Source organism: Microcaecilia unicolor, chromosome 1 (assembly GCF_901765095.1).
Source record: "Microcaecilia unicolor chromosome 1, aMicUni1.1, whole genome shotgun sequence".
Lineage (NCBI taxonomy): Eukaryota > Metazoa > Chordata > Amphibia > Gymnophiona > Siphonopidae > Microcaecilia > Microcaecilia unicolor.
This window is the reverse complement of record NC_044031.1, coordinates 158,774,642-158,802,196: the sequence shown is the minus strand read 5'-3', so window position 1 is coordinate 158,802,196 and position 27,555 is coordinate 158,774,642. Positions and strand designations below refer to the sequence as shown.

At 41.6% G+C, this 27,555-nt stretch overlaps 1 protein-coding gene across 2 annotated transcripts in view; it reads right to left on the bottom strand.

Annotated features, from left to right (window-relative positions):
• The window catches only part of LOC115469219 (ATP-binding cassette sub-family B member 5-like), a 133,791-nt gene that overhangs the window by 28,238 nt on the left and 77,998 nt on the right, over nt 1-27,555 (bottom strand). For both annotated transcript variants that reach the window (XM_030201661.1, XM_030201651.1), the window contains exons 19-24: nt 23,427-23,504; nt 22,132-22,215; nt 18,190-18,393; nt 13,625-13,725; nt 9,076-9,216; nt 247-403 (exon numbers count right to left, since the gene is read on the bottom strand). In XM_030201661.1, coding sequence (XP_030057521.1) covers nt 247-403; nt 9,076-9,216; nt 13,625-13,725; nt 18,190-18,393; nt 22,132-22,215; nt 23,427-23,504 — 765 coding nt within the window. The remainder of the gene's footprint in view (nt 1-246; nt 404-9,075; nt 9,217-13,624; nt 13,726-18,189; nt 18,394-22,131; nt 22,216-23,426; nt 23,505-27,555) is intronic.

Below are 27,555 nucleotides of genomic sequence, written 5' to 3'. Positions count from 1 at the left end.
GTCTTCACATTGGCTTCTAGTGCTTTTTCTTTCAATTGTAATCATTCTTTTTGGACTGGAAGGATGGGGGAAAGCAAGTCACCACTTTCCCCTTTTAAAATGCCAATTATTTTGTTTTTGTTTTCTTTTTTTTTTTAATATTTTTTGTTCGTTTATTTTTTTACTAGGAAGAAATTCAAATCAGTTTAGCAAAACTACCCACAATAAAAACAGATCATAACTGACTGAAGCCTCAGTTCTGCTTACCAGTTTCTTTCCTTCTTGGCTGTAGCTGTCTATAGCTGGAATTCTTTCAAACAATGCAAACAAATGTGTTACTGAGGATTTGGCTTTTGCATAGTCAGGGGCAAAAGACAATGTTTGTCCAGCTGACATAGCTCCATATGCCAATAAAGAGAATACCCTATAGGAAAAAAAAAGAGTTTGAGTCTACTTTGGTGTCATAGAACCTAAGCATAAGGAGAAACTGATACAAGAGCCATGTGCAATGAAGGGTTGGACATTCGTCTAAAGATCTATGATCACGTGCCATAAAGGTGCCCAAATTGACCAGATGACCACTACAGGGATAAAAGCCTGATCCCCTCTCAGTGGTCACTAATTCTCTCCCATCCCCCTATGAGGTAAAAGTGACAAAATAACAGCTACAGATACAATGGCCATTCCTCTTAGAAAAGCAAACAGCTCCCTGGAGTAGCCTAGTGGTTGGTGCAGTGGACTGTAGAAAAGGGGACCCAGGCCCATATTACACTCTAACTGGTAAACTTGTGGTGGAAAGTGTAAGCATGCTGAAAAGCTCAAAACATCTAGTGAACCCATATATAGGTGACACCTGCAGGCATAAAAGCTATTGTAGTTGGGTACAGTGCATTTTTTGCTATTCCTGGAGAGCTCACCATACAATATAAGGGGATTATAATGTGATGTGTTCCTGGGACCTTTTATGTGAAATTCACTGCAGTGCCTCCTAGGCAGCCCCACTGCTCTGCTGGGATGTCTGTGTAGCCAGTCTAGTTAGACTGTCCCCCCCCCCCCCAAAAAAAAAAAAAATATATATCCCAATGGCTTGTTTTTGTGTGTTTTTCCCTTGGATGTTTTTTGTTTGAAAATGGTCATTAAAGAAAGATGCACTGAGCACAAAAATGTCTAAAATAGGGCAATTTTTGAACCAAAAAGACAGACATTTTTCTGGTTCAAAAATGACCAAGTTTGGCACTGGACTTTTAGATGTCTTTTGCAAAATGTCCAAAACCATAAACCACTAACCAGGGGATATAGAGTAGGGTATTCCCCAACAAACAGAAACATTTCCAAGATTGCAGACAGCAGTTCCCACTGTGAGAAATAAGGCGAAACGCGGTTGCTCTGCTGAACTAATCTATGACATTTGGGAACTGTTGTCTGAAATCTTGGAAGTGTTTCTGTTTGTTGGGGAATACCTTATTCTTTATCCCCCTGTATAGTGGTTTATGATACCCCTAAAGCAGCTTTTTTGGTGAAATGTGGCTACATCAGGACTTTTTAAATAAAGAATTCTGTGATTTTTAAATAAAGAACCTTCTGGACTCCAGTCTGCTTTGGTGTTCTGTATGGACTTTTTTTTGGACATTATAAACAGGACATCCAAATTCTGATGTGGATGTATTTTTGAAAATGCCCCTCCACATGTGACGTTTGGTTTACAAGTTTATAAAATTTTGGGGTAAATATTCAGCCAGAGGTGGTGAGCAGTTTTTTTTTTAGCTGCCACCAACTTTATGCCCCGATATTCAAATTCCGGACCATATCCAGGCATCGGCATTGAATATCTGGGTATGTGCAGCTGGATGGCACTTATCCAGCTAATCCAATATTCAGCCCTTAAACAGGTAGGTGAAACAAGACAACGAAAGGACAGTGTTTTATGTAGCACAATTTATCCGGCCATCTTATGCGATTAACAGCTGAATATCGGCACTTAACCACATACATGCTAATTCTGCCCTGACCTTACCCCCAGACCCCCAACAATATAGCTGGTTTCAGCTTAGGTGGTTATAGGGAATATTCAGTGGCTCTATACACTTAAGTACTGCAGAATATCAGTGGATAGCCCTGCAAAGGCAATTTAACCAGCCAGGAGCCTTTTCTGCCACGTTAAATTGCTTTCAATATTGACCCCTTTTCCAAACACAGGTAGGCTTGAGTTGACCTGGGTCCATCCACCTTTGCCTCAGGCCCACCCCACAGTCAGATGCACCTTTCTGTAGATGATGAGGATCTCCAAGGCTCACCAGCTATAGAAATCAGAGCTTGCTGGAATACCTAAAGAGTCTGCAACTGCTCTCCAGCACTATGTAAACCACATTGAACCTACAAAGAGGTGGGAAAATGTGGGGTACAAATGTAACAAATAAAATAAAAATGCTCTCAGTAGCTCAAAGTGCCACCACTGATGCGGGCACTTTGAGCATGCTCAGTTCTTAAGCATATATGATGTTGGTTTATTTTTGTTTGGATCTGGCTTGTGTCTTTTTCAGTTGTAGCACAAGGCAAGCTGCATTCAGGTATAGTAGGTATTTCTCCTGTTCCTGAAGGGCTCACGGTCTAAGGAGTCAATGCTTGCTCAAAGTGATTTATCCATCCAGAAAGAGCTCCCAGCCAGTTAAATCGCTTGTTCGCGGCTAACCACTCATTTTCAGCAGCACTTAACCGGTTCATGCTGCTGAAAATATCCAGTTAGCACGCAACTCAAGACCGGCTATTTTGGGGGAGCATTCTAGGGGCAGAGTCAGTACTTGGCAAGTTAAGTGCCAATATTCAGCAATTAACTGGCCAACGTAATCGCATAAATAGGGTCACATAAAAGTCAGTCCTATCTTTATGCAGTTCACCATAGCCATTTAAGTGCAGAATATTGCACTTAAATGGCTATGGTTTTGCCAGCTCTGTAAACCTGGAACTTCAATGCTGGAGCTTGGACATGGCCTAGCACTGTATTTCTGAGCATAACTCCCACGGAAGTCAGCAAAACACCGAGTGCCACTGGCTGAATGTCGACTCCTAAGTTAGTATCTGAAAGAGTGGAGGGTTAAGTGACTTGCCCAAGCTCACAGAGTAGCTGCCATGGGATTTCAATGAGGCTTCTCTGGTTCTCAGACACTGCTCTAACCATTTGACTGCTCCTCCACTCCATTTCCTATGGTTTTTCCTCAGCTCACCCTGACCCACATGCTGATAACTTCAGGCCTTGACTACTACAATCCTGTTTATTCTGGAATCAGGTCCATTCAGCTCAAATGATCACAGAGTATTCAAAACACAGCAGTCCAGATTCTCTCCAATTCACCTAAATTTGACCAATTGAAAACTATTGGCTCGGATTCATTTTAAGACTCTCCTGCTAGGCATAGCATTTTCTTCCACTCTCCTTGTCCCATTGTTCCTTTAAGTCTCAGCACAGACACTTTTTATCCATTTCTTTGGTTATCCACCCACGCTTTGACAACAACAGATGCTAAGGTTTATTATTTTTGGCCACTTCCCTCTTTACTTTTGATATTAAAACAGTATATATGAATATAACAAAAATATATATATATATAAAATAAAACAAACAAATAATAGCAAAAACAACAAGAACACTGAGGGGTCCAGAGAAATGAAGCATTAATAAAAAGAATGGCATGTACTTAACAGTCAGTACAATTTACATAAAAGCATTTGTAGGTTCTCAAGTTTTGTAATTTGATCTGAGTCAACCATGTTTTTCCACTGCTATTCATTCATATTTAGCCATGGGGCAAACCAAATTCCACAGTTTAGACAGCAATGCATCCTTACAATTACTAAGGATAAGCTGTAAAGCTAATATAAAAAGAAGATCAGGAAGTTGTTTGTATTTCAACACACTTTGACTAAGAGCCAAGGATCTCCATATTACCAGCGTTAAAGTCAGTGCTACCTTAATCTGAAGCACTTCACAAAACCAACAAGTATTATCAGATGTGGTAACAAACTTTGCAGCTTTACAAATAATCCAAATTTGCCCTATGGAGAACATAAAATAGAGTTTGTGCCAGTAAGGCAAAGAGATCTGAAGTACATCATTCTAGAATACCATCCATAAGTTATCCACTGTGTTTTCCAGACCAACTTAGTTTCAACACTTCTCGTAAAGCATGTGTTACATCAGATTATAGAGGCCAATTTACATAATGCCAGTTGTTGACAGATTGCAACATAGCTGGGTTTGTCATGAAGTGCCTGAAAGTCAATACCAGGGGCAAGGAGACAATGCTTCAGCTGAAGCCATTAACAAAATAGTAATGACGGTAAGTTATACTTCTCTTTTTTACAATGAAAAGTCATAAGAACATACGACTAGGCATAGTAGGTCAGACCAATTGTTTATCTAGCCCAGTATCCTGTTTCTAACAGTGGCCAATCCAGGTCACAAGTAACTAGCAGAAAACCAAATAGTAGCAACATTCCATGCGATCAATCCCAGGGCAAGCAGTGGCTTCCCCATGTCTACCTCAATAGCAGACTATAGACATTTACTTCAGGAACTTGTCCATAATTTTATGCCATCCAGAATCTACATTACTGACCAGTCTGACCCCAAGGCCAATTAAAAACCTTAGACTGGATCTTAAAAGCAGCATTCTTCAAAACAGGCATATTGACAGCCTATAGTACCCACTTAACTTTTGGCAGCTCGTTCAAGACTTGAAAATCTTCCAGAGACAATGCCAGAGTCAGATGAGATCTCAGAGTAGGGGAAAATGTCATAGCCAGCAACAGTTCTAATGGAACCATTAGTTCTCTCTCACATACCAATCACCTTGGAGGACTGCTGAGATGCACAGAACCAGTTAACACTGCCTTAAAAAAAAAGGCCAGATGATACTCATAAAAACTGCTCTATTGTCCTTCATTCCCTTAAGCTTATGTAGGACTATGCAAGGGATATTAAGGTTCCATGGGAATTTTACTAAGATCTGCTCAGTCCACCTACAAAGATACCGCAATGACAGCATACCTAAAATACAATTAAGCTTATGGAATCTATCATTTTTATAACCTCTAGCCATCCCCACTAGGAGAACTAAAGTGGAAGCCATTGACATACCAGCTCCTGAACTTTATCCAGAATAATTTGAGGGTTGTGGTCCAGGGTGTATTCTAACAAATTACTAAACCAAACCCTCAGATAGAGCTATATCTCTTACCTACATACACTTAAGGGGCAACACTTTAGTTTTTGACCAGTTTACTTTGAATCCTGCACTTCTCAGAACTCAGTGGTCCACAGGATAGGTGGTACAGAGGATGGCATTGCAAAAACATCCGCATAAATGAATAATTTATACTCTGCGGTCCTCATGTATGACTGGATTATGTAGAACTGCAGTGGTCAAAGGTTTCAATGAGCGGCATAATCAAAAGGGACGCCCAAGTTTTCCTGGGGACGTTCTCGCAGGATGGCTCCAGCAAGGGGTGGGGAAACCCATATTATCGAAACAAGATGGGCATTCATCTTTCGTTTTGATAATACAGTCGGGGACACCCAAATCAGCAAATTTAGGTCGACCTTAGAGATGGTCGTCCCCAGCAGAGATGGTCGTTCCTAGGACTTGGTAGTTTCTAATTTTCAGCGATAATGGAAAGCAAGGACGCCCATCTCAGAAACGACCAAATCCAAGCCATTTGGTCATGGGAGGAGCCAGCATTCGTGGAGGGGCATAATCGAACGGAAACGCCTATCTCCATGGGCGTTTATCTCTGAGAATGGGTCCGTGAAGGGGCGGACTGAACCGTATTTTCGAAAAAATGGACGTTTTTGAGCTGGGCGTTTGTTTTTTTAAGCGATAATGGAAACTAAAAACACCCAGCTCAAAAACGTCCTAATCCGAGCCATTTGGTCGTGGGAGGGGCCAGGATTGGTAGTACACTCGCCCCCCTGATATGCCAGGACACCAACTGGGCACCCTAGGTCAGTGCGGTGGACTTCAGAAAAAGCTCCCACATGCATAGCTCCCTTACCACGGGTGCTGAGCTCCCAACCCCAACTCCCTCCCCCAAAACCCACTACCCACAAATGTACAACACTACCATAGCTCTTAGGGGTGAAGGGGGCACCTACATGTGGGTGCAGTGGGTTTTGGAGGCCTCCCATTTACCAAAACAACTGTTACAGGTAGGGGGGGATGGGCCTGGGTCCACCTGGCTGAAGTGCACTGCGGTACCCACTAAAAGTGCTCCAAGGACCTGCATACACGCAGGCCTCTAGGACTTGTTACTGCTGTATAACATTGGCACACCAGTTTACACCTGAAGACTAATCTCTCCAAAAATGTCCTTTATTGGAATAAGCACGCTTACTCACAGTTAACTGCAGATCAGAGGTTGTGCCCCACCACTGGCAACGAGTCTCCCTGGTACTGAGATTAGCAGGTCAGAGCTGGCAGAATGCTGTACAATGCCCTCTTTCAGCCACATTCAAGGGAAGAACTAAGTTGTCTAACGTGGCTAACACAGGAAAGGGAACTAAAACTGGCTTACAAAAATGGCCACTACCGCATGGACTACAACAGGAAACACAATAGGGCACACTCTGACCCAGTAGGCAGAGGGAAAAGCACCATGGGAGAAGAGCCTACCAACTACCAACATCGTTAGACTGTAACACAAGCTAATGAAATCACGGAGCCCAATACCCTACACCCACCACAATGCAATGCTGATGTGACCCTGTAGTGCACCCGAGAGCCACATCTGACCCAGGGAAAGGCTGTGAGAGGATCGAACACATTCTGCTGTCATGGAGGTGGGTACGGCATTTGAGGCTGGCATACAGGCTGGGAAATAAGTTTTTAAAGTGGGGTTTTTTTTGGTGGGAGGGGGTTAGTGACCACTGGGGGAGTCCGGGGAGGTCATCCCCGATTCCCTCCAGTGGTCATCTGGGCAGTTGGAGCACTTTTTTGGGACTTGTTCGCAAAAAAAAAAGGGTCCAAAAAAGTGACCCAAAATCGCAATAAAAACGCCTTTTTTTTCGATTATCAGCTAAAGATGCCCATCTCTCGTTGGCTGATAACCACGCCCCAGTTCCGCCTCTACCATGCCTACGACACGCCCCCGTCAACTTTATTCGTTTCCGCGATGGAGTGCAGTTGGAAACGCCCAAAATCGGCTTTCGATTATAGTGATTTGGACGCCTTTGCGAGAAAAACACCCATCTCCCGATTTAGGTCGCACTATAGGCGTTTTTCTCTTTCGAAAATAAGCTGGATAGTGTACTGGTCCCCGTGACTTGCCAGGACACCAACCGGGCACCCTAAGGGGCACTGCAGTGGACTTCACAAATTGTTCCCAGGTATATAGCTCCCTTACCTTTAGCAAGATGCACTAACTGAAAGGAAAAAGCCCTTCCCTTACCGATCCCTTAGCGATTCGAAAACGAACGGGCATGCATGTAGGAAATCGCATGCAAATGAGCTGCTCGCTGTTAGCTCATTTGCACACGATTTCCTTCCTAAGGAGGGGAAGCCAGTGCAGAGCAGCCAAGCATTATGTGTGGCTGCTCTGCGCATGCCAAAGATGGCTTCATACATGCATACAAGCTGCGTGTATAATAGCCATCTACAACCTTAAATAAATTGCTGTCTACAGCCTTAGAAAAACACAAGTCCAGATGAAAATGTCCAAGTGCTCATCAGAGACGTCTTTTTTTTTTTTTTTTAAGAGTATGGGAGTATGTCCCTGCGATGGGCATCCAAAATGTGGATGTTTCTGTGAGAAGGATGTCCATGGCTTTGCTATGCATCAGACATCCCCTTTATTTATTTGGATTTTGGATCACAAGTAGCAGCAGTGGGATTTGAACCGGCCATCTCTGGATTACAAGCCCCCCCCAAAAAGAAAGTCCTTCTCATAACATCCAAAAAAACGGCCATCTCACAGCCATAATCAAAGAGGAAAAATGTCTAGATTTCCCGTTCATCTCATAGCCATAATTGAACAGGAAATCTAAACATTTTTCCTGTTTGATTATGGTGGTGAGATGGCCGTTTTTGCACTGAAAACATCCAAAATGAATAGCCATTTTCCAAAGTGAAGCATCCTATTTTGAATGACAATAAACAAATAAATAAATAAAAATCAAGGACATGAAAGTCTTTCAGGCATCATTTTCAAAAATATGGTCACACATACATCCCTGCAGAACAGAAAAGTAGTCTAGTTGTTAGTGCAGTGGACTGTAAACCAAGAGACACAGGTTTAAGCCCACAATATAATTCTTTTTTTTTTTAAATGTAATCCCTCCAATACTTGAAAAATACCTACTGTACCTGAATGTACACTACTTCAACAGTCTTCAGGCTTGCAGGTGTCTTATATATGTATATACAATAAATATTTTTTATGTTTCTGGAAGGCTCAGAATTGTTATTATTATTATTTTTTTAATTAAAAAAAAGTTGAAGTGGGATTTGAACCTTGCTCCCTAGATTTACAACCCACTACACTAACAACTAGGCTAATTATCTGACCTGCTTAGTAGCTTGTTCAGAAAGGCCATAATACCTGCAGCTGACAGAGCGTGGTTTTCCTTTCCAGTTTCATTTTCAGGGGAGAAGGAAGTGGACAGCAACCACTAGGGTATTAAAGAGTTTCATTTTCAGGGGAGAAGGAAGTGGACAGCAACCACTAGGGTATTAAAGAGGAGTCATGCCTTAATCCCTCCAATGGTCAGCTGCTCATTTAGAGCAACATTTTATAATTTGAACATGACTAAAACAGGTCTAGATTAAAACTTCCTTTTTATACATGAGCCTTTCTTCCCATCGGAAATCCCTGTTGGACATCCTACTTTTGGGACCGCCCTAATCTCGCCCGAATCAAGTCCACAACATGCCCCCTTGCTGCTAGGACAAACTGCAGTGCGAAACGTCCAAATTCTGACCTTCCAAATCAGAATGTGGACGTTTTTAGCAGATGGACATTTTTAAAGGCATTTTAAGATGTCCATCTATTTTGAAAATGAGCACCAAGGTGTGCTAGAAAAATGTTGCATTTAAATGTAAGACTTACAAGAAAACTCCCTCTGTGTCCATTCTTCCAATGGTTAATAAGTAAGCTCCAAAGCGATAACCTGCTGCATAGGTGAAGTACAGGAATGCCTGGCTGAATGCAAAGCAGAACCCATAGATCTGGGCTTTCGTTTGAGAATTTCTGTAACAAAGAGCAATCACCTCAATTTTTAGCTGGTAAATAACTAAAGAATTGCAACTGTCATTATGATAAACATATTGGCACCAGATAAATCTTCAGCTTATCCTGGAAAAAGCAAATGGATCAATAGCAACACTTAACAAATGAAAGGGCCCTTTTACTAAGCTGCGGTAAGCACTAATGCATGCTTAACACAGATTAAAATGCCTTACCACGGGGTGCACTCAGGCATCCCACCATAATTTTGGCATCAGCACGCAATACCCACACATTAAAAAATAGATTTTATCTTTTTAGCCCTGGGGGCAGGTTTGGGGAGAAGAGTAGGCGTGTTCTGCGATAATCACTTGCATGTAGTTACACGTGAGCCCTTACCACCTAAACAATGGGTGGTGGTAGGGGCTCATGCTCTAATGGGAAATTATCATGTGGCCATTAATAGAAAAAAAATCAGAAATTCACCCATTTTACCCATATGGTAAAAATGGCCTTAGCGCATAGGCACTGAAATATCAACTAAGCGTATTCTATAATCAGGCACCGATTATAGAATATGCTTAGTCGGCACTGATTTTAGGCACCATATATAGAATATCCCCCTAAGTGCTAATATTCAGCTGAGATACCTGGCTATCTCGTGCTGAATATCAATGTTTAGCTGGCTAAATACCATTTACCCAGACAGTTGCCATTCCTGGCTGGTTACATAGTTCTGAATATTGGAAGTGGGGGGTATAGATTTTGCATGCTCAATTTGCAGAAAGCCAACTAAAAGCAGTAATACGTGTAACTGCTTAGTGCCAATTAGTGGCAATTAACACTAATTATAACCAATAATTGGTTGTTAATACCAATTAGCAGCTACACATTATTACGGTCATAACTGACAGTATCCCATAGAACATGTGCATGCAACTTTGCGTGCTAAGCGTAAAATTGTGTGGGCAAGTTTAAAGAATTAGGGGGTAAGTGCTTAATACACTTCAGTAAAAGGACCCCAAAGAGACAATATGTATTGAAATTTCCCCAGAAATGTTTGGGAAAAAATTACAGATACAATTGGAATCCATGAACTGGGCATGTACATGTCTAATTCCAATGTAGATTTACACATAAGATTTAGAAAATGAAAATAAGCAAATATTTGCATATCTCTAAATATAAATATTCTATAAAACAGGACTGTCATTATATTAAACTTATTTTCATTTTGTTTACCTACACAATGGAATCAATTTCAATAAATATGCTAAAAACATAGTCAACTTGTGTATCACCTTTATAGAAATTTTTTCTTAGAAAATAGAACATGGCCATTTATGTTGAAAATAGAAAATCAGCCATTTTCTGGCTATGGTGAAAAGTGGCCTTAGTGCGTGGGAAAGACTCGTGTAAGGGGACGCTAAGTCCACGTTTTGCTGCAGCTTTGTAAAAAGGACCTCTAACAATCTGGAGTAGATTTTACATAACAATGCCTGATCTAGCTGCTGAATTCCACCTTTTTAGGTATTCTGAAGCAGATGAGCTTTTCATCTTACATTTTGGATTTAACTCATACCTTTTTCAGTAGTAGCTCCAGGCAAATTACATTCAGGTACACTACGTACTTCCCTGTTCTCAGAGGGATTAAAGTCTAAGTTTGTACCTGAAGCAGTGAAGAACATTGCCTACATTTCTGCAGACTCCATGCATAGTTTTTCCCATGGGGCTTACTGCAGTAATCAAATAAAAAGTTGATGCAACTATCCTAACCCTCTTGAATAGAGAGAAATAAATCTATAATCAATGAATAAATAAGCACATGTGTTTTTTTCTGATTATGCATCATGACAAAACATGTTCACAAATTTGTACCTGATTTTTATGTTCGTTCTTATTTTTGCAATGCAAAACTATGGGGCCCTTTTACTAACATATGTTAAGATTTGGGCTTAATGCGCTATAATGCATGATTTTAACACACGGCAAGCTCATAACTAACACAGCATCAAGAAGGGGCATTCCCAGGTCATGTGTTAACATTCAAATTAGTGATAACACATGATCTGGATTCTATATAGCACACCTAGAGATCCAAGCTGAGACCTAAGTGTATTTCAGAACAACGTGCCTAACTTAACTGGCTTAACAAGCTAATCAATGTTTTTTAATAGCACTTAACAAGCAATAGTGAACACAAATTGGCAATAATTAGAATTTATGTGTATAACTCGCTAAGCATATTCTGTAATGAACTGCACCTAAATTCTAAAGCATGTTGTTCAAAGGGGGCATGGGTATGGGCAGGGAATGGACATTTCATGGGCATTCCCAAATTTATACATGCTGTTATATAACATGACCCAGTCCGTGTAAATCTACATGCAGGGATTTACACCATGTTTTCATGGAAGTAAATGGATGCATAAAGTTTTAGGCACTGGGATATCAACTAAGTGTACTCTTTATACCGTGCCTAAATCTTGTAAAATACGCTTAGGCGAAAATGATTTCTGCGCAGATTTTCCAGGTGCCATATATAGAATCTCACCCAATACCTGCTCCAGGTTAATGTGGGAGCACTTAGGGCTAGATTCTGTAAATGGCGCCTACAAATTGACACAAAAAAAAACTTGGCACTCGATGTTATTCTATAATGAGCACTGAAAGATGAGTGCCTTTTATAGAACAACATTGAGTACCTATTTGGGCACCAGGGACTAAACACCTGGTGAAACCATTCATAATTCCCAGTGCTCAATTTGGGCACACATCCCCGGTAATCTATAACTCTGCAAACAAATTTTAGGAATGCCCTTGACCTGCTCATACACCTCTCTTGGCCACACTCCCTTCTGGGTTGCGCACTATGGGCCCCTTTTACTAAGCTGCGTAAGGCTCTAAGCACGCCCAACGTGCTACATGCGTCTGGAAAATATTATTTTATTTTCAGACACACGTAGCGGATGCACGCCAAGTGGCATCTGATGCGCATAGGTCATTGCCGTGCAGATTCCTTATCGCTAGGTCTATGGCTGGTGGAAAGGTCAGGCACCCAAAATGGATGCGCAACAATTTTGATTTTGCCACACGTCCATTTTCGGGAAAAATTTTAAAAGGGCATTTTTGGTACGTGTGCTGAAAAATATTTCTGCGCACGCCCAAAACCCGCACCGACAGTATCGCAAGCCACTTTTTACTGAGGAGCCCTCTGGAACTTTAGCACACATTGTTCTACACTAGCACGTAGCAAGATGCGTGTGCAAATCCAAATTGGTGCCAATTAGCACCCAATTATTGGCATTAATTGGCTTGTTAGCCATTTAGTTGAGCTCACATCTTGGATCGGTACACAAATATCAGTGCCTTATTTTGGGTGACATATATAGAATCCAGGAGTTACTGTCTCCTATTTAGGAGGTGCTAAGTGCTCCCATGTTAACTCTGATTTAGCCAGTTAGCATGTGGTCAGTGTAACTCACTAGATAGTTAATGATTCCATGCCCATTCTCCACCCATGTCTCACCCCTGACAGATAAATTTATAAAATTTAAGTTAACATGCGGTTTAATGCGTAGTGACAAGCAAACTACCACAAAACCATTAACACAATCAGCAGTAGTCTGTTCCCAGGTGTTAACCAGGTGTTACGTGCTTAATGCACTTTAGTAAAAGGGCCGCTACATGTGTTTTGATAATCCAAAATTATGTGGTAATTTTGTCCACTGATCTAACCCCTACCCCTACCCTGGAACTCATCCCATATTACCCAGATAAGAGTATGCATGCTGACATATCAGTGTATTTTTACCCATGGATAGAACAACATTTACCCAAAGAAAGCCGCATTGAGCCTGCCATGAGTGGGAAAGCGCGGGGTACAAAGGTAACAAAAAAAAAAAAAAAGAAAGGGCTTTTATTATTTCCCTCTGCAAGCTTTTTTGGTGCGGAAAATAGAAATTTACATTTCAACAGATTAAATAGAAGCCCTTTTACTAAGACAAAGTAAGCTCTGTGGTAGTTTGGCCAGAAGCATGCACCCAAATTTGCACACACAATTTTTGGTGACTTTTACAGAATTAGGGGGTAAGCGTACTGACAATTAATGTGATGCAGGCCTAAATAAAATGTATAACCTATCTGGATAAAGGCTGAATATCATTGCTAGCTGGACAATTTCTCATCCCAGCCTCTAGTACTTTCTTATATGGGGCCGTATAGATGGATGGATTTTCAGCTCAATATTAATCATATTATGAGGGCTAAAAATCCATGGATAGAAGTTATACATTTGCCATCTGTCAGTGAACGCATAACATTGTTTAAGTAGAAGCCTTATAATTCTTATCTAAGCTGTGGCCATGTACCCAGAGTTTATTGTGAGCATACGTTACTGAGCTTGATAGGAAAAGCTAAAATCATCTCTGACCTGAATGGCATCTGTAATTTTTCATCATACATTTCTTCAAAAGCGCTCTCTCTAGTTAAGGAAGCAACTGTCCGGATGTTTTCCACAGCTTCAGTTGCTATCTTTTGTACGGTTTAAAAAAAAAATGAAAGGACAAAACAAAATGGTGAAATTTGATAGTGGTGTTCTCGACCCATCTCAAGAACTGATCAAATCAACTTGCATAACAATTCTGGCAAGGTTCATTTTAATCTGATTTAGAAGATATATAACAAATGTTAAGTAGTAGTAGGTAGTGCACACCTGAGAACATGCAATTAAACTATTGATCTAGTCAAACAGCAACATGTAATTACTTCTAAAACATTGCTTTGTTAGCATTGTACTTATAATTACTATACCCCTGTGTCTGACAGTTTAAGAAACTATAAACCTTATGTGATTTCTAAAAAATACCACTATCATAATATTCTCTCTTCAGTAAATGACAAAACTAACCTTTATTTAGTAATTAATTGCCAATATTCAACAACACTACTGCCTAGGGGGCTGAATTAGACTTGGATATTCTGTGCTGGCCCCTATCCAGTACCAGGAACTGAATATTCGGGTCTGAGGCAGCTGCCAGGAGTTTCTCGGGTATCACTGATATTCAGCAGCGATACCTGGATTGCTGCCCAACTAAGGGGCCCTTTTTCTGAGCTGCGGTAAAGGGGGCCCTGTGGTGGCATTGGTGCATGGATTTGCTTTGTGCCAAGGCCCCTTTTACTGCAGCAGGTTTTTTTAAAGTGTTGTGGTAGCCATGTTAGTCCACTTTTAAAGGTAATCAATAGAAATAAAACAATACATAGAAAATAAAATAAAATGATACTTTTTTATTGGACTAACGGTACTTTTTTGATTAGCTTTTGAAGGTAACCTTTCTTCTTCAGAGAATAAATAATTAAATGTTGACAAATATCAGTATATATAAGTGAAACACAAAAGCATTCCAATGGCAGTCTCACAGGAAGAGGGTGAGGTGGGTTAGGTGAGAAACAAGGAGAGTTGGGTCGGTGAGAGACAGGGAGAGATGGATGGGTGATAAGAGGATGACAAAGCAGTTGAATTTTATGGTTTATAATGGGCTAGAAAACTAAGAGAGTGGAGGAGTGGCCTAGTAGTTAGGGTGGTGGACTTTGGTGGAGCAGTTGGGGGGAAGAGGGGGGTGGTTGGGAGGCGAGGATAGGGGAGGGCAGACTTATACAGTCTGTACCAGAGCCGGTGATGGGAGGCGGGACTGGTGGTTGGGAGGCGGGTAATACTGCTGGGCAGACTTATATGGTCTGTGCCCTGAAAAGGACAGGTACAAATTCAAGGTAATGTATACACATATGAGTTTGTCTTGGGCAGACTGGATGGACCATGCAGGTCTTTTTCTGCCGTCATCTACTATGTTACTATGTTACTATGGTCCTGGGGAACTGAAGAAGTGAGTTCAATTCCCACTTCAGGCACAGGCAGCTCCTTGTGACTCTGGGCAAGTCACTTAACCCTCCATTGCCCCATGTAAGCCACATTGAGCCTGCCATGAGTGGGAAAGCGCAGGGTACAAATGTAATAAAAAAATATATATCTTTGTTAAGTCCTGTCTGGTGGGTGCCAAAATATTTCTCATTTTATTTATTTATTTATTTATTTGTAGCATTTGTATCCCACATTTTCCCACCTATTTGCAGGCTCAATGTGGCTTCAAAGGTCTTATGTTCCTGGATTCTCTTAAAGTTTCCTTTTAGAATTCTCATCATAAAATCATTGATGCAGTGTTCTGGTTCTGTAAAGTGCTGTCCCACAGAGGTGACATCCTGGTTGGCACTGTCATGCTTAATATGATGTCTATGTAGATTGAATCTTGTCTTTAGCATCTGGCTTGTTTCTCCAATATAGCAACCTTCTTCACACTTTTTACATTGAATGATATATCACAAATTGAAGATGAACTCGTGAAGGATCCCCTTTTGCTGAATATTTTTTTGCATGTGAATGACTATGGGATCCTGTGAAAGGTGTTGGCAAAGTTTGCAGCTAGATATATATATTTATTTATTTTTTATTTATTGCATTTGTATCCCACATTATCCCACCTTTTTGCAGGCTCAAAGTGGCTTACAATTACAATATTGCAGGGATGTGTGCACTCTCTTCTTTTTGAGCTTTTATCGGGAGCTTGCTTTTCACTAATTTATGTTTTAGATTGCAGACCATCTGCATATCCTCACAGCTTTCTCTGGGGTGACTCCCAGGTCCATCCCGATCCACCCATGGCCTTTGCTCCAGGTGCCTAGTGATTCCACCAGCTGCCTTCCAGGTGCTGTGGATGACTTGTAGCATATCTGCCTATCCTCACAGCCTCCTTTGGGGTGACCCTCAGGTGCAACCCAATCCACCCAGGGCCTTTGCTCCAGCTGCCTAGCACTTCCATCAGCTACCTTCCTGGTGCTGTGGAGGACTCATAGCCCATCTGCATATCCTCACAACCTTCTCTAGAATGATTCCCAGATCAACTCCCAGGGCCTTCATTCCAGGTACCTAGTGTTTCCACCAGCTGCCTTCCAGGTGCTGTGGAGGATTTGCAGCCCATCTGCATATCCTCACAGCCTTCTCCAGGGTGACTCCCAGGTCCATCCCAATCCACCCAGGGTCTGATGGTGCACAAAACATTTTCTTTATACTATTCTCTCTGCTATTTCTTATGGCTCCAGTACAGTTTATCTTCTTGGTATTGTCCATTTGCAATCTCTTTCTCCATCTGAAACCATTGTATACTGCAGGAACATATGGCCCACCTTCTGCTTTCATCATCACACCATCCTTCCTATCTTCTCCCTTCTTCTCAGCTCTCAACCTTTATCATTTCCTTCCTTTCATTCAACCATCTCCATTCTGCCAGAGTACATCTCACCTTCATCACTGTTGTCATGCCTCTCCTACTCTTCTCCGTACTCAGTTCCTCCTTCTCCTACTCTCGGCTGGGGATATCAATTCCAATCCTGGTCCTCAACATCAGCTCTCATCCTATTTGTGCAGGTCACACTGTGATAACTCCAATCTAATTTCTGTTCCTCTCCTCTCCCCTTCTTCTCTGCCTTTCTCATGTGATCTGTGCAATGCCCACTATGTCTGCAATAAACTTTCCTATATCCATGACCTCGTTATCTCTCATACTCTCCATCTACTTGCCCTGAGACTTGGCTTTGCCCTGAAGACTGCTTTCAGCTGTGGCCCTGTGTCATGGAGATTACCTTTCTCTCAAACTCCTTGCCCGGTTGGCCGCGGAGGTGGTGTTGGGCATGGCAGGGACCTAACCCCCGCCACCTGAAGTCTTCTTCCTGCATTTGGTTTCTTCTGAGTCTGACGTTCTGCTGCACGTACAATGTGCAGGATGTCAGACTCACAGAAACAGAACAAAGCCTTGCGATCTGCAGGGCTTCATTCTGTATCTGTGATTCTGGCGTCCTGCACATTGTACGTGCAGCAGAACGTCAGACTCAGAAGAAACCAAACGCAGGAAGAAGACTTCGGCTGGCGGGGGTTGGGGTTCCCCGCCAGCAAAGGCACAGATGGCGATGGCGGGTTGGTGGGGGGGGGGGGGGGGGGGGTTGAGAGGGGCATCAGCAGGGGGTCCAGGGCCAAATTTACGGGAGCCCAGGCCCCCGTGGCCCCATAGCAGCTACGCCCCTGGTTTACACAACAAAAGTTAAAAAAAAAAACAAGAGTAACATCACTCAGGCCTGTGTATGTGTCAGCATTTACATATATGAGCAGAAGTTTTTACAACCTACAGTAGATATGTTTTAAGTACCTGATTTTGCAAGTCCAATGGGAACCAATTAAGGAGCTGAACTCCAAAACTTAAACTTTATTCTGATTGAGTTAATTTTGAACACAAGGAAGTAAGCACAATTTCTCTCTCTCTCTCTCAATCCAAAAATAAGGAGCTTTCCCATGACTGAATTAAGAAATATAGGGGTGCTTTTACTAAGTTGCGTAAGCATCTATGTGTACCCAAAGTATGCCAAAATGGAGTTACTGCACGGCTATCGCGTGGCTCTTGCAGTAATTTCATTTATGGTTCACGTCCGATACAAGTGGCCGAAAAATAATTGCTATTTTCTGCTGTGCATATCGGATGCACACCAAGTGGCATTTGGCGCGCGTACGTCATTACCACCCAGTTACCACATGAGACTTTACCGCTAGGTCAATGGCTGGCGGTAAGGTCTCAGACCCAAAATGGAGACGTGGCAATTTACATTTTGCCACACGTCCATTTTTGACAAAAATTTTAAAAAGGCCTTTTTATAGATGTGCTGAAAAATGATTCTGCGCGCGCCCCAAACCCACGCCTACACTACCGCAGGCCATTTTTCAGCGCACCTTAGTAAAAGGACCCCATAAACATTTCCAATAGTCCAGAGAAAAAGCAATATTTTGTAGCTATTTCCTTTGTCATGTACTTGGTTTACATCTACTTTTCTTACATAGTAAAGAAAATTTGTTTGTTTTTATATTACCAGCAGTTTTAAATGCTATATAGCATGTCTCACCTTTCCAGCACTTTGCAACTGTTTTTTATCACGGTTGGCAAATCCAGTCAAGGCTCTGGTCTCAAGCATTCCAGCTACAGCAAGCACAGGGGCCATTGCCATAATCAGCAGACTCATCTCCCAACCATAGATAAATGCAAGTATGATTGACAGTCCCATGGTGGAGACATTCTGTGCTATTAAACCAAGTCTTGAACCTGTTGCCTGAAGCGAAAGATAGGAAGAAAACTCACTGTTTAACCTGTCTTTTAAAAATAACTACCAGAATGAAAACAAATACATAAATAATAAATAAAAAGATACCTTATTAATAAGGATCCCTTGTTCTTTTAGCACTTCCTTTCTAAAAGGCAGCTCCAATCTCATCTCATCTCTCTTGAATTGCCAAGTTTCGGGGATAGAGTCCTGCTTCTAACTGCATCTGTTAATTTTTTAGCCTCTTTACATGACTTGTCTACTATGTATGGGTGCCAAATGGATCCAGATTAGCCTGACAGGGTTGATGATCCAGTCCTGGGTTTACACCATTGCATGCAGGGTCTTGTAGTTCTCATTTCTCCATTGTATTCCCTAAAAAAGTCAAGACTACAAGTTCCTGCATGCAGTGAGGTTAACCCAGGATTGGATCAATCCTGGCAAGCGAATCTGGATCCAGCTGGCAAACTTACTGCCATGTAAGTTTTGTATTACTTTTCTTGTCCATTTTCAATAAAAAAAAATACTCCTGCTATTACAATCATTGCAATCAATTCTGAGTTCAATATTTAAGTGTTTTACGAGATTGACATAAATTCTTTGTGTTGAAAGCATGGAGCCATTTGACCCCAGATTCTATATATGGTGACTAAAGTTGCACATGCAAATTTGTTATTGCTGCCAAATTCTGCACACAACTCAATTGTTTAACAAGCCACACAGCGCCGATAATCGGCCAATAGCAAGCAATTATCGGCACTAATTAGAATGCATGTGCATAATTTTCCACGTGTATTCTGTAAAATGGTGTGCGTAAATTCTAATGCGCAGATCTCAAAAGGGGGTGTGGCCATGGGAGGGGCATAGGTAGGTCATGGGTGTTTCTAGAAATTAAACGCACTGTTATAGAACATCCCTGAACTGTGCCTAAGTAAGACAATTACATTTACACCAGGCTTTAATTAGAGTAAATGGTCACACCTAAATTTAGTCATGGGTTTGGGCGCTATGCATATTCTATAAACTGCACCTAACATTAGGCATGGTTTATAGGGTAAGTGTGTTTTTCCGCACTGATTCTTTTGGCACCATATATAGTATTTGGTCCTTCCTATATAACATTTGACTAGACAGCTTGATTGCAATCAAAAGTTATACGGATGAAAGAGAGGGATGTGGTTAAAAAATAATAGGATAGCAATGACATTCACCTGCTGTTTACCCTTGGAGTTAATTTTAGAATGCTTGTGTGTTATTTCCATGGCTAAACAGCAGGATTTCCTGTACATGTATAAATGCCCTATACATATAAGTAATGTTTTCTAAAATCTGCTACATACACATGTATTTCTGCAGCGCAAACAGTTTTGAAGGGGGCAGAGTTTGGGAGGTTCTGTAAAGTACACATGCTTTTTCAATTTTGCAATGGTCCCATGGTGAGTGGCATATAGGCTAGAAGCCTGGAACATTTAGGGGATGGCGATTTAACAGGGGTTTTGCAGGACTTTTCTACTCAGGAGTGCTAGGAAAGTGTGATTTGTTCCAATAATTCTACATCATACATACACAAAGGTGTATTTTTTTTAGAAACCTTGTTTGGACTATTTTGTTCAACCAAGGATAGCTATTTTCAGCAGCACTTAACCACTGAGAATAACTTAGGGGTCCTTTTACTAAGGTGCGCTGAAAAGTGGCCTGCGGTAGTGTAGGTGTGTGTTTTGGCTGTGCACAGAATCATTTTTCAGCGCACCTGTAAAAAATGCCTTTTTTGGGGGGACCGAAAATGGACATGCAGCAAAATGAAAATTGGTGCACGTTCATGTTGTGTCTGAGACCTTACCGCCAGCCATTGACTTAGCGGTAAGGTCTCACGCTTTCAAATGCCAATTACCGCCCGCGCACCAGAAAATAAAAATATTTTCTGACACACGTAGTGGACGCATGTCAAAAATTAAATTACCACTTGGGCCACGCGGTAGCTGGGCGGTAACTCAGAACTGAAGCATGTTGTGGCTTACATGGCTTAGTAAAAGGGCCCCCTTAGCGCCTACCCCCAAAATCAGCTATTTGGGGGGGGGGGGGTGTTCCTTGGGTGGAGTTGGCCCTTAGCCAGTTAAGAGACAATTTTCAGTACTTAAACAGCCAAGGTCACTGCATAAATAAGACCACATAAAAGTCAGTCCTATCTATGAATAACCCATAGCTGGTTAAGTGCTGAATATCTCACTTAACTGGCTATGGTGTAGCTGGTTCTGTAAACCCAGAAATTCAATGCCAGAACCCGGATATGGCTCAGCATTGAATTTCCATGCATAACACTGGCAGCAGTCAGGAAATCGCTGAGTGCCACTGGCTGTATATTGACCCTAAGATTTTTAGGCCGTTTATTTTTTTATAAAGTAAGTCTCGTGTAGCTTATAGATTTCTGGAATCTAGGTGCCAGCATTTACACCAGCTCTATCATGCCTAGTGACATACAGGTGTATGTACCCAGTTAGGCACCTCCTTTATAAAACAGGCTCCACATAGGTGCCCTCTATATATCTGCCAGAAAATTGAAGCATATTCTATAGCGTTGCATGTAACTTAAATGGTTAACTAGCTAATTAGCACTGTCAATTTGATGCTAGAAAGCAATTATCAGCACTAATTGGCATTAGTTAAGATTTATGCTCAGAACTCACTCAGCGCATTCTGTAATGTGGTGCGCGTAAATTCTAAGTCACATAGTTGAAAAGGGGGAATGACCACGGGCGGGGTGTGGGCGTCTCTAAAATCTATACACATTTCTCTACATAGATGACATCACTATCTATATTCCCTTCAAATAGAACCCCACACAAATCACCAAGGAAATAATAAACAGCAATACCATCATGGAATCCTGAGCATTGGCATTCAAGTTAAAACTCAATAGAGATAAAACCCAATGTCTCAATCTCTTGTCCCAATACAATAATGTTCCCCCCTCGACAATTAGCGCACAGGGTTCATCCCTCCTAATCTCAAACCACTGGAAACTCTTAGGCATAATAACTGACCGCAACCTAACGCTAGAAAATCAAGCTAAGATCATGACCAAGAAAATGTTCCACCCTATGTGGAAGCTCAAACATATAAAACCTTACTTCCCCAGGGATGCATTCTGCAAGTTGTTCCAAATCATGGTGCTAACCCATGTAGACTACTGTAACAGTATTTATGCAGGCTGCAAAGATCAAATCATAAGAAAATTACGGACAGCACAAAATACGGATGCCAGACTCATCTTTGGAAAAACACATTTCAAAAGCATGAAACCCCTTCTAAGAAGCTTACATTGGCTTCCTATTAACACTCGCATAACCTTCAAAATATGCACAATAGTCCACAGAATCATCTATGGACTCGCACCAGATTACAAGATGGAGCTTATTGATCTATCCATAAGAAACGTGACGAGAACAACAAGATCTTACCTAACCCTTCACTACCCCAATTGCAAAGGTATAAAATACAAATCATCACATGCCGCAAGTCTCTCATTTATAGGCACACAACTTTGGAACTCACTACCCAAAGACTTGAAACTCACAGAAAACTACCTACAATTCAGAAAAAACCTGAAAACACATCTTTTCAAGAAGTCCTTCCCCACTGGATCTGCCTAATCCCACACCACCATACATCACGAAATGTTCAGAAATGGAAAACAATAGCATTAACCTCTCTCACAGTCAGTAATTGGATATGGAAAAAGTGACCTACTGTCTGAACTTGTGATGCATCTGTGGCTAATCTTGTTGTCAAAGCTCCAGTGTTATTTTGGTTATCATCAAACCATGATATTTCCTAGAGAGAGAGAGAGAGAGAGAGAGAGAGAGAGAGAGAGAGAGACTCAATTTACTCAAAACAAGAACTTAGAAAAAATTCCAAAAGAAAGCACACAGTGAATCATACAAAAATGATACATTTCACATTAATAAAGGTTCAGAGACCCTGCATATCTGAAAGTGCCTAATTAAATCCACTTTCCATGGCTTTCTAGACTGAACCACACTTGAAATACTAAATATCAGTTTCATTACAGCATATAATTTTAAATAATGCAAATTTTTTTCTGCTGAAATCAGCATAATCAGCAGCAGCAGCATCAGAAAAGGTCAAGTCCCCACACTTTGGTCATCACACGGCCTCATACAAAGATGCTCTCAGAGTCTTACATACTAGTGGATAATAATGATAATGCTTGGGATATATATATGTTAGTGCAAGTATTAGAAAATGCCCTTGTACTAATGTGGGCTACCATTAAGATGGGTTAATTTACTGTTAACCCAAGTTATTAATAACTAGGTCTCATTGCATAAAATAGGACCTATGCTGCATCAGGGAGTGCTAGGAAGGTAAAATTTCTAGATGTAATAAATGACTGCTTCTTGGAGCAACTGGTCCAGGAACGAATGAGAGGGCGAGCTATTTTGGACCTAATCCTTAGTGGAATGTGGGTCATAGTACGAGAGGTAACGGTGTTGGATCTATTGGGAAACAGTTATCGTAACATGATCAAATTTGAGCTGATATCTGAAGTAAAGTCACTAAGGTGTTAACATTAAATATTTTATCATCAGGATGTATTTTCCCATTGAAAAATCATGGAACAGCCCATCTTCGAGTTCCTTGTAGCACTTTGCCAGTTCTAAGGGGCAAACATAATATTTAAAAAGGGTGACAAGCCTATTTATTTAGTTCTTACTTAATTTTTCAAAGAATACCACTTAAATTGGTATACAGCTTATTAAACAGCAAAAAAATATCCAGAGTACCTGAATGTAACTCACCCTGAGCTACTACTGAAAAAGGTGTGAGCAAAATCTAAATAAATAAATAAAATAAGCAAACATGGACATAATTACATGGAGGCTGTACTGATACAATTTGTCTTTCTACAGGTTGGCCAAAATGCAAAGCTATAACATTTGTGGAGCACAATATTGTAATTTAGGCAAAAACATTTCAGAAACACATAAAGCCCATTCATAAAATAGAGATTTTGCACTGACCTGACGCAGCATAGCTTTGAATGCCATGTGCCTCAGCTTCATAGTCAGAGCTTCTCCTGATCGTCCATACAGGAATCCCTGTAAATAGATTTAAAAAAGAGGACAGGACAAATATTATATCAACATTCCTTTTGACTACTAAGGGGTTGATATTCAAAATAATTTAAGCGGGCCAGAGGCTCCTACCCATTAAATTGTGTTTAGTGGGCTGCCCAACAATATTCAGTGGACGGTGCTGCTCAGTGTTGGCACTAACTGGCCAAATAGGGTACGAGAAGAGTGTTATGGGGATGGAGCTGAGGAGGAGTCAGTAGTTATGTGGGTGCCAGTGATATTCAGTTCTGGTGTGCACATAGATAACTGGGCATATAGGACCGCATAAGAAGCAGTACTAACTTGGCCCAGTCCGCTATCTGAGCACTGGCACTGAATATAGGCCAGTGCCTGGATAACTTTTGGTGCCCCCTCTCTCCCCCCAATACTGATCCCTCCTCCCTAAGACAAGAAGAGCCTTCAACTAGGTCTCCACCCTCCACTTCTGTGGGCCCCCTTGTGATCAACTTTGATAGCCCTGGTAGTCTAGGGTGTCCTAAGGGCAGGAGGGATGCACACTTGCCCCTGTCTGTCGCAGCTCCAACTTCAAAACGGCCACCATGACCTCTAGTGGCAGTCATGTCATACTTACTAGTAGTGCAAGGCTGCTACTAGAGGTTGTGGTAGCCATTGTGAAGCCACAGCCATGACAGCAGGAGCAAGTGGCCATTGCTCTTGTACTTAGGAGCTTCTGGATAATGAGGGGCAACCTGTGACCTACAGGCTGAATGCAGCCCGCTAGAGACCATGGGAAGTATACACAGAAAATGTCATTAACTAGAGATTTGGTGATCTTAATACTGCATTTGACATTTATTTTCAGAATAGTCACTCTAGCAGTTTATTTCTATCATTTTTAGTTAAATTTTTACTAATTTATTTATTTGTCACAGAAGGTCTATGGAGCTCGTTGCATTTCCGGTTCCGAAATTAAGTAACGTTGCAGCCTGCTAGGGATAGTACTGTAATAAGCCTTATATTATACGAGGTCTAAGATCAGCATGGGAAAATCAGGCATACACTGTTGTGCCAAAAGTTACAGTAGTGCAGCTTACTACATTAGCCACATTATGCAGTACAAAGAAGCCCATATTAAACAATTAACAGCAAAGTATGCTGTAATCTCTGTGCAAAAAATACCACCTATTAATGCATCAAGGAAATGGCTAATTTAATAATATGAATGTCTATCAGGGTACGTATCTACAACTACCCAGAAAAGAAATGCATAAAAAGCATTTTTAAAAAAAATTATGGATAATTTTGTGAACTATCATTTTTTTAGAGTTCTGAAAGCAGTGCCTTCAGCCTTTCTACAACACTGCCTGTGTAAATCAATTTGTGACTACAAAGCGCTAAGCATATGTGCACTTCTACATATATCAGCCAGCAAGAATAGAAAAGAACAGCTGGAAGTTGAATGGAAGAAAGGCATGTCTCTGCTTCATCCACATATCCTCCATTCTCTTGCCTCACTGAAGCTCTACACACTCCCCCAATTAAAGCGCCAGCCGCCACTCAGCTGTCCAGCCTCCAACCAATCCCCACACTGCAATATTACTCACACTTCATGAACTTCAGTCCTACCATTCTCTTCTCCCTCCAAATCCTTCACTGGAAGATTGCCTGCTCTTTTTCCTTACTACCTATAGTCCCTTATTAACAAGGTACTCAGCACTCTTGCACTCCCTTCAACTCCTCTCTTGCATTGACTGTGCCTTACTGTCCACGCTCAACCCACACACACTCCACCTTGTCCCACTCTGTGTCCTGATGCCATTTCCCTCCACCCATACTCATATCATTCACCTTCCTTCCTTCCTTCCTTCCTTCCTTCCTTCAACCAACTCTCATATTGATATGCTGTGAAACCTCCCTCCCCCCCCCCACCCCAATCACCTGCACACAACTAGTCTCTTTTCCCCTGTACTTTCCCCTTCTCTGTCCTATGACCCCTCATGGTACCTCCTGCCCTAATGCCACTTACTTTCTTCTATCCTAACTTCTGTTGCTTTCCCCTTACTCTGCCACATTGACATGCTGTCCATTCTCTTTCCTTTCACTGACACATCAGCTAAAACCCTTCCCTCTCCATCTGGACTCATTTTGTTCACCCCTTCTGATCTCCATGCATAATGTCATTGATCCTCCTTCCTCTTAACTCAGCAAGCTCTCATACTGAACTTTCTTTCTTCTTACACTCTTGCCCTCACATTGAATTTCTCTTCCATGACCCCTGCATTGATGTTGTACATCAACCATCCCCTACCTCCCTTCCAGCCCATGGATACACTATTGATTATTGCAATTGTCTGGGTCTTGCCACATCTGAGTAAGCAGAACCCATGTTTCAGTCATCTTGCTGTGGCTTTCTTCAAGAAAGTCACAGCATGATGGTTGAAACATCAGTTCCACTTACCCAGATGTGGCAAGACCTGGGCAACTGCAACAATCATGATGCCAGCCACAGAAGCCTAAGAGAACAGATACACGATTGACCTCATCCCCTTCCTCACACAGCTATTACCACCCCTATCATGAGAATGCAGCTGACCCCTTCTCACCACTTTCAAAATCATGATATCAACTCCACCCCACCCCACTTTTGTCACTGATCATCCCTCCTCTTTCTCACCACCCCACCACATCATTTTTGTCCTGCCCCTACTTCTCCAATGATGCCATAACCTTCATGCTCTATTTTCTGTATTGCCACCCTCTTTCTTTTGCTTCTCTGCACTTCTAGTCCTCCTTCTCTCTTTACCTATATCCCACCCCTCCCCCAGTAACAATGTTTGTTTTCCACAATCATTCCTCCTAGGCTAGCATTCACTTCCCAGCATGTTAAATTTTAGGGACCTAAAGGTCAGCTACCTTCAGAACTCTAAAATGTGCAACACCCATAGTGAGTACTTTTACTACTTGCTGATATGGGGGTTGATATTCAAAGTGATTTAACTGGGCAGAAGAGACTTGTGCAAAGCTATCCACTGTTACTCAGTGGCACTTAAATGGTTAGTGCTGCTGAATATCATTACTAACTACTAAAGCCATAGCCAGCAATATTATGGGTGGTCTGGGGATGGAGTTGGCATTTATGCATTTAAATGCCGATATTCAGCACTTAACCACCTAGGGAGTCCTTTTATTAAGCCGCGTAAGCACTTACGCGTGCTCAACGTGCATTGATTCTGAGTTACCGCCCAGCTACCGTGTGGCCCAGGTGGAAATTTCATTTTTGATGCGCATCTGAAACGTGTGTGAGAAAATATTTTAATTTTCTCGCATGGGCGGTAATCGGCATTTTGACGCACGTTGACCTTTACCACCCGGTTAATGCGTGAGACTTTGCCACTAAGTCAATGGCTTGCGGTAAGGTCTCAGACCCAAAATGGATGCATGACAATTTTCATTTTGCTGCACGTCCATTTCCGGCCCTAAAAAAAGGCATGTTTTACAGGTGAACTGAAAAATGATCCCGCAAGTGGCCAAAACCTGCGCCTACATTACCGCAGGCCATTTTTCAGCGCACCTTTGTAAAAAGACCCCCAAGTTAACTGGATAAATCAGACCACATAAAACTCAGCCTTATCTTTGTCTGGTTTTACTTAGGCTATTATATGCTAAATATTACACTTAAACCGCATAATGGATTGTCATCCGCACATAACTGGATATTCAATGCTGGTGTCTGGACATGGCCCGGCATTGAATAACTGGTGACAACCAAAGAAATGTCGTCCACCGCCTCCAGCTGAATATCTACCCCCATAGAGTATAGCAGGTTATTTAAGTTGTGTCATTGGCTTCTGTTAAAGTATTTCACTTTTTCAAGTTATTTTGGGTATATTGAAGATTGATTATTGATGCAAGAACTGTTCTGGTACTTTGGGACTAATGATTATAAATACAGAAGGCTTTTCTAATGCGATGAAGCTAAACTGAACTTTATGCATCTGATATGAAGTCCTGTATAAATAATTTTATATGCACATACTGTACTTTGGGGAGTAAGTGATTAACCCCCCCCCCCCCC